This window comes from Leiobunum rupestre, chromosome 10 (assembly GCF_980474605.1).
Source record: "Leiobunum rupestre chromosome 10, qqLeiRupe1.1.hap1, whole genome shotgun sequence".
Lineage (NCBI taxonomy): Eukaryota > Metazoa > Arthropoda > Arachnida > Opiliones > Sclerosomatidae > Leiobunum > Leiobunum rupestre.
Genome location: NC_143393.1, coordinates 136,519 through 145,106, shown reverse-complemented (window position 1 = coordinate 145,106; position 8,588 = coordinate 136,519). Strand labels below are relative to the sequence as shown.

Below are 8,588 nucleotides of genomic sequence, written 5' to 3'. Positions count from 1 at the left end.
CCTTTAAAGGAATGCTTTTCTCCGCGTTTATCTCCATTTTTAACGCTGTGATTTATTTAGAACAGGTGTTGAGCGGAGAATCCCCCGTTGCTATGGTGACCTCGGCGCGACGTTTATTTGAGTATCAACAAACTTAGCAAATAACCTCGCATGGTTTAAATGTTCTCCACTTAAATATACGTCGCTATCTATGGATATTTTCATTCGGATACATGATTACCTGATATGAAAACTGTACAAGTTTCAATTTTGGTTAAGTTGTCCCAAACAGGGGAAACCATTTTCGTGTAAAGTAAATCTAACAATGCCTCACGTACATAAATCGTTTACGTATACATTGTTTTATATTACCGTACCTTCGGTCTGGTCTAATAAGAAATCGAACATGTTTTGTTCGTGAAAGATAAGGAGAATGAGATTAAGAAACTATCATTTTTAATATTACCACTTCTATAATGAACTAAGGTAGTGCTTTTGGGTCCATACCGTTACTTAAACAAGTCGCTCCTATATGAACTTTTAAACGGTTATTCGTGTTAAACGTGTACATTGCATAAAACATTTACGACAACATATAACCAGTCGAACATGTCTGCGATTATTTATAATTTTGCGTTAGTTTATCAATAATATCGTGTATATAAATTATAGTATTAAGATTTATACTTGTATTGAGCCGTTATAAATGTCGTAAAAATCTTTAATATTTAAATCTATCGTTAACTAGCTGTATATTATTCCGTGTTAACCAAGCGGCACGAGGAACGTTTACGTAGCGGTTTAATAGACTTTAACATGTACGGTCCGTTAATTTTCGTAAGTGGTAGCGAAATTATGGGAGGGGCCACTACGTGAAAGAACGCTCATTCAATTTGTGAACCTTTAAAATGATTAATAGTTTTATTAAATGGGTAGCAGATATGGGCTTATAGTAATATTTACAGATTCTATTTAGATTTTAGAGTGGCAAATATTTACAGATTCTATTTAGATTTTAGAGTGGCAAATATTTACAGATTCTATTTAGATTTTAGAGTGGCAAATATTTACAGATTCTATTTAGATTTTAGAGTGGCATTGCCATTTCTCACCACTAGGGGTAAATTGAACTCTTATAAACGTAACAAACAACGAACGTTACTTAATTCGTTGACCGAGGGTATTAAAGAGCATTATAGTTTCACCACCAGGGGTAAATTAAGAACTAAGTGGCAGCACACACTACCCTGATTGTAACGACTGTATTATTAATGTAAGCAATGTTTAAATACTTGACCATCGAATGTTCCTGTATGTTAGTTTAATGTTGATATTTCGGTTAATAATGCAGTAAAAAAGCTAAGCCTAACAAATACGTTGTCGTCAAAACTCGGACCAAAGCTATAACTTGTTTTTCTGTTATAATCTCGCGCGTATTAATTTGGTAATAATAATGGTTAAACGTATTTTATAGCGTCATATGAAATAATTTACTAGCAGGTGTTTTCGGTAACGAGTTTAGGGTGAAAGGGCAATTTTGGACTATTTGGTACCGTTTGAGAGGCGGTATTATTGAACTATACATGATAAGTTTAAAAAAAGTTTAACATATTGGAAGAAATGCCTTTCTTCGAAGAGTACCCTTTAATAACGCTCGTCTGTTTAACTATATATTTGGTTTTTTTTCTTGTGCCAGGTGTTTTGAAAACCATAACCACTAGATAGCGGTTTTTAAGTTACCGCTAGGTGATGCTAGTTACAATTTACCGCTAGGTGACGACAGTGGCCGCTGCGTGACGCCGGTTACATTTTACGCGAGCTAAATTTTTAACCAGCTTTAAATACGTAAAAATGCACTTTGAAAGAAAAAGAATAGAGAGTTTCAACTAAAATTTTTCGGCAACCTTTTTAAATGTAAACGAGTTGGCAAACGCCGGCTTTTTTTACGTTGGGAATAAAAATATTGTCATGTGTTTCTGTTGTGATGGTTTGGTTAACGATTGGAAAGAGGGGAATGTACCTTTACTAATTCACATCCAACGGTTCCCGAATTGCAAATTTGTTCAGGATGAAACTACGGATAACATTCCCGTGCTACGCGAAACGAACGATTTTTGGAATTTAGGACCTATGCGATCTGAATTTCTGAGATTACAGTCGTTTAAGGATTTTCCGATTGATTACATAGACGTGAGAGATTTAGCACAAGCAGGTCTCTTCTACACGTATAACAAAGATTGTGTCAAATGCTTCTTTTGTGCTGGAGAGCTATTGGTTTGGGACAAGAACGATATTCCGATGGAAGAGCACGCTAAACATTACCCGAGATGTAAATTCGTTTTAAACCAGAACTGCGGTAATATACCATACGAGCATGATTCAAACCAAGCGCCCTATTCAAGCACTAACGAGAAGGCTCTGGTCTATAGCTTAATTACTCATGTCATTGAAACTCTAGGTCGGAAGAAATCTAGACCACTTTGTAGCATTTTATAATTTTCAACCAGAAACAATGAGTACTAAAATGTAGACGTTAAATCAATAAAACTTTGTGAGCGAGTGTCTTTCCCCTCGTTTTCATCATATTAAAACTGATATACGAAAAGACTATTCTGAACGCGTTGGTAAGGAAATTTTAAATGATGTACAATTAAAATAAGCTATTTTCTGACGTTACGCATCGTCGCTAGTAGCGCCTGTCCTGAGGAGGCTTTTTTGAAAATATACTGAAACTATTATTATCATGGTTCCTCGTGTATATATTTTGCTAGTGTACACTAATTTTTCGTATGGTATAATAACAAAGAACACATTTACTAATAAAAAATTTATTTATAAAATGTTTTTGAAATATATTACATCATTTAAACAATGATCAATCAAATCCCTTACGTCAAATGGACAATAACCTATAAATTGTTCCAAAAAATCTTTTTCCACTTGGTGATCCTGAGAAATACGAAAGGCGGCGAAAATTTCTATAAAGACACAGGGAATTTGTCGCTTCTGTAATGGTTTATAAACCGCTTGAAATTTCGAAAAATTGTCGACCAAAACACTAAACATTAGGTCTATAACCGGTACGCTTTGCTTTAACAGACTTAACTGTTCATCTATACACACTTTAATTTCATTTAAAGCCAGAACTTGCGCTCTACTAAGTGATAGACTGGCTGATAAGTTTATTTCGTATTCCAAATATTTTTGAGTAAACGACATTAAATTCCATGAAAATCTTCCTCCCGAACAAGAAACTTCGAAATTGTGTTCAAAAGTACAATCGGAATAAGGTTCGACGGTCGGAATTGGCAGATAAATCTTTTTTATTGTTGTTGAGTTTAGATTTTCAATGACTGAAGACCATTCTTTTGTAAGGGCGTCCCATGTTTCTAAGGAAATGTCCGTACTTTGGGCTCCATTAGAAATATATATACCTGGCTCTTTGTTAAATATTGATACGGTCACTACCAATTGGGTGGGTGAATGTAACGTCAGAGAAACTAAAATAAAATACGTGTTAAATAAAATTAAAGTTTAAAAAAAAGTTTTAACGTACCCTTTTTAAAGGACATTGTATGAATAATCCACTTTTTGTTATCGAATCAATTCAACTGTAAAATTTTGTCCTTGTATAAAACGTGCAGGAATTTTTTAATAGCTCGCGGTTTAGCTTCCTCGGCAAAAAAACTTTCTCTTTCAGCGAAACTCTCTCTCTCTCTCTGCGCTTTTCGGGGAACCTCGATGAATCGCTCTCGCTCTCTCCACGGCGGTGTGGCGCGCGTTTTTCTCTCACGCCGAGATAACCAGCTGGTGAAACTCCGCCTAAATGAGGGAGGCGTGTAAATTTATACCAAACGCTTTTGGGCCAAGTCATCCTGCAAATTTTTTTAAATGTTAAATAACTACACATTTAAAATTTAGTGATACGTAACAATAAGTTTACCTCTTTTGATCAGTATGTTGCTTTATTTTAATACAACCTATTATACAATTTTTTATAAAGTTTTTATACAATTTTTTAAACAATTTTTTTTATACAATTTTTATACAATTTTTTTTTACAAAACGTGTTATACGATAATTTTTAACTCGGAACCTAGAAATGGAAAATGGTATTAGAATTGTAATTATTTTTTCGGAACCTAATGTTTTACCGCCTTCTACGACGATAGTGATTCCCGGAGCTGTAATTAATATTTCAAATTAAAAATGAGAAACATGATAGTTTTGTTTTATAATTACCATTTCGAAGATCAAGCTCCCTAGGTTTGTTCGCTGGAGGTTCCGGGTTTTTCGGAGATGTGGCTGGTGGCGATTCGGTCGGGTCGTCCTGTTTCTCGGGATATATTTCTAGGGGATTACCCTCTATACTTTTTACATATGCGGCCACTTGCCTCGCCTTTTCATAGGCGCACACATTTCTGTAAAATAAGAAATACTATATATTTTCCTCGACAAAAGATGGTGGTCATTGATTCATACCGCGTATGGTCGTTGTTAAAATGGTGGTGAAATTCTCCCGGCTCTAGCTCTAATTCGGGGAAATTAGGACACTCGAATCTCGTGGCCACAATTATTCGATCTAAGTCGATAAAGTTTCCCAGGTACTCTTTCGTTTGCCTTTCTTTGACAATAACGTATTCGGCCAGTCGCGTTATATTTAAAACATGGCGATCGACGGCCTCAATATCGTATTGTCCCTGAGCCCTGGGAAGCTTATTGACATGGTTGCTAATCGCGTTCAATTTGCGGTTTGTATCCCCCGAATAATTTTGAGCAGCCGGTGTTCGAAAAACAATGAGGTCTTCGCGACCATCCGAAGTTTTGTATCCAATCTGTAAGATTTATATGGAACTTTAAATATAATAATAATAATAATCAACTAGGCTATTACCCAAGGCACCACCATAGGCCGAAGTCATCAAACGACTTTTGAAGCCATTAATTTAGGTGGCCGGGTTACACGCCCTGCCAACAGCTCCCTACACTAACTATTACAATAAATACTATACTAATGACTATATAAAACTTAAAAAAATTACCTCTTTTACTAAAAATCGTTTTGATGACGTATATTTATTTTTAGGCCAAATCATGGCAAAAAGAATGTGTACGGCTACAAACGATTCCCTAGGAGAAAAAACTAAGTATTTGTAACAATAAAAAAACACCTATAGAAACTTACATTTTTGTTACTCCGGGAAGGCTCACTAGGGTCAGGATTCCGAGATTCGGGCGACTTAAGGATATATATACTACCTAAAACCCCCTAGGGGGACGCGTTGGTTTTAAGAATAATGTGCAGGTGGTTAATTTTATTAATCTAACGTAACTGAAAGTGTAAATGTAACTACTCTGACATTTTATAACCCCTAGCGGGACGCGTTGGAAACTCTAGCAGCTGTTTCTATTTCGTTGTAAACCATTTTGGTTTAATTTTCGTAACGGTTTTAATGTGCAGATGGTTAATTTTATTAAGCTAACGTAACTGAAAGTGTAAATGTAACATTCGACCACTTGTTTAAAAATGAAAAAGATGGCGGCGTTATCCAAGCATCCTAGCAATTACCAAACTCGGGATCACACTTTGAAATAAAAATTGATATTTTACTATCGCCGTCGCTATGAATGTACCTAATTCGTCGCCTTTAGGTACCCAGTATTTCCAAAAGCATTTCGTGACTCCATTGGAAAATCCATTTCGAGATTTAGTTTCAGTTTTTTTCAATTCTGTAGGCTTCCTTGAGCTTTCAACTTTTTTTTCAACAGATCACGTGATATAAACTACGTCACAAGTCGTAAATGATTTCATAGATGCGTTGTTGTTTTCATAAGCCAGCCGCTATGGGAAAGAGAAAGATGTCACCGCTTAGGGTACCAAAGAAATGCTGGATATGTGAGGAACGATACCAGTCCGTGAGAGGTTTCAAACACCATTTAATGACTCATTTATCTTGTAATAAAAAAAAGAAGAATCGGATCTGGCGTGTGATTGTGAGGCGAGTGAATCTCTCCATTATACCGAGCAAGAGGAAATGTCAGATGATAAAATTATCGATTATCTTAACGAACTTATTGTGGCATGTAAAAAGCGCGATGAAAGAATTGAATCATACGAGTCAACAAAAACTACATCTAACGTGGTTTTTCCCGCCGAATTCAAATTGCCGACTGAAAAGCAAATGGATGCTCTGATTTATTTTCAAGAATATTGTAAAACTAATCAAATTCCTAATATTAAAACCGTTGTAAAGAAATTGTGAATAAACGTTCTTTCTATTGAATTCATTGTTATTATTTAATAACATTTTAAAGGGACCGTATAAAGTACTTTTTAATTAAAGTAAACTAACAATGATTTTTTAGAACACTTACAGTTTAACACTTAAAATTTAATGTAAAGGCGCTATTAAAAAACTCGGATACATATTTTTTTACATTGATACTTTATTATAATATTTTTCGTTACACTTTGAAATTAAAAATATGTTTACGACTTTTGTCATATTGTTACATTTCCAACTTGGCATCCTCGAATAAATGGACACAATGGAATTGAACGACAATGAACTATTAACGGTATGTCTTCATCTTTCCATTCCTCATCCACCATTGCGCAAAAAGGGCATTTAACACTCGAGTCGTTCTTGAGCGAATAAAATCCCCAGGCGGCCAACTCTTCGGTTCCATATTTAACCCAGTTTTTAAAACTTAATAATCTTTCTTGTTCCGAAAACATTTTTAAAGACTCGTACGAATGCTCCTTTCGTATCGTAGGAAGGACACTTTCAAGTTCTATTCTCGCTGCTATATATTCCGCTTGAAGTTTTCGTTTCTTTTTTTTCAATATATTTATACTTTTTAATAGTCCCGTACACGGTTCGTTATTTTCCTTATCACTCATTATCCAACTGTCGTCCAATTTTGTTCCGTAAAATGAAATATGTAATTCTTGCTTCTTAGGGTTCACCCTAAACTCGTTACCGAAAACACCTGCTAGTAAGTTATTTTCGCCCGTTATTTCATATGACGCTATAAAATACGTTTAACCATTATTATAACAGAAATATCAACATTAAACTAACATACAGGAACATTCGTTGGTCAAGTATTTAAACATTGCTTACATTAATAATGCAGTCGTTACAATCAGGGTAGTGTGTGCTGCCACTAAGGGCCCGTTCCAGAGACGAAAAACTTTCGTAAAGTTACGAAAAAGGGGGCGTGTCTAGTAGAAATACGAAACTTTTTCAAAAACGCGTTCCAGAGACGTTTTAATGAGACAAAAAGTCTAGTATCTTCTACGAGAGCTCAGGAGCTTTCGTAGAGCTCTCGTAAATGCGTTTGGAGGCGAAAAGTTTTTAGAAAATGGCGGTGAAGTTTCTTCGAGCTAACATGAAAAATCAAGGTGTAAACAACATCGAAACAGACATCCCGCTGAAAATAATGCATCGTGAGTGTCCCAATACTATGAATTGATTTAAAAAATAAGGATTTTTGGCACTACCAATCAAACATTTACCTGAAACTGCGTTTATTGAGCTACAAATGGGAATGGCCGAGGCCCGAATTGAAGGGCGCCCCATAGATTAGATTCTGCTACGCAGGTAAGAATTCGTTTATCATTATTTTTATTTAATAATAAAACGAAAAGAAGAAAAAACGATCTTTTCGTTTTGATATTTTGGTGTATTATAAAATAATCTTATTATAGATTATTTGTTTTGGTAAGACGGCGAATTATTATCGACACCGATCTGTAAAGTTGAGTGTTTGTCGAATCATTCCAGGTGTCACCAACAGTCAAACCATTTTTGTATTACCCCTCGATTTTTATTACATTTGCCTCCTTGTAATAAAATATTTTAAATTTGCTAACCAACACGTATATAATTATTGGAGTAGCTTGGGTATTTTTAAATTTAGCTGTCATTAACAGATAAATTTATCCTTTCCCGATCGATAAATAATCACAAAAAAAACACTTGAGAACATTGAACGGTTTGTTCAAAATCAAATCTACCGCCAAATCTAATATGAGTAAAAAGTAGAGTGTAGATGGAGCCTGGGGGGGTAGGAAAGAAAATAATAACAGCTGTTTTTTGCGTCTTCGTTGGGTAGCCAAAAGAGGCAGAAATATGGCTGAGTACGTTGCTCTTTTGGCCCTTCGTGGAGCAAATGCGATAAATCAAGGTGTAAATAATGTTGAACCAGATGTACCGCGAGAAAGAATGTATCGAGAGAGACCCAATCCTATGGATTTGAGTAATGAAGAATTTTTGGCACATTACCGTTTACCTAAAACGGTATTTATAAAGCTTTGGGAAATGCTAAGGCCTGATTTGGATCACCAAACACAGAGAGGTCGTCCAATTGATTCTGCTACGCAGGTAAGAATTTCTTTGCCATTATTACTTAATAACAAAACGAAGAGAAAAGAAAGACCAATCGTTTAGTTTTATATTTAAGAATACATATAATGTAAAACGAAAAGAAGATCGATTGAACAGTAGTCTTTTCGTTTTGATATATTTCAATTGGATCAATTGTATAATTAAATTAACTTATTACAGATCCTCATATGCTTGCATTTTTTTGCGACGGGGAGC

At 35.1% G+C, this 8,588-nt stretch overlaps 1 protein-coding gene and 1 long non-coding RNA gene across 2 annotated transcripts; one reads left to right on the top strand and one right to left on the bottom strand.

Moving 5' to 3' along the window:
* Positions 1–1,947: 1,947 nt before the first annotated feature.
* LOC149923323 (baculoviral IAP repeat-containing protein 7-B-like) lies at positions 1,948–2,475 on the top strand. The gene has a single exon (XM_090160870.1). The coding sequence runs from the start codon at positions 1,948–1,950 to the stop codon at positions 2,473–2,475; it is 528 nt and encodes a 175-aa protein (XP_090016996.1).
* A 2,250-nt stretch (positions 2,476–4,725) lies between these two features.
* LOC149923322 (uncharacterized) lies at positions 4,726–5,289 on the bottom strand. Its single transcript, XR_016477083.1, has 3 exons — positions 5,165–5,289; positions 5,022–5,109; positions 4,726–4,814 (listed from the first exon to the last, which is right to left on the bottom strand). It is a non-coding gene; the product is annotated as an uncharacterized LOC149923322 (long non-coding RNA).
* Between the last annotated feature and the right edge of the window lie 3,299 nt (positions 5,290–8,588).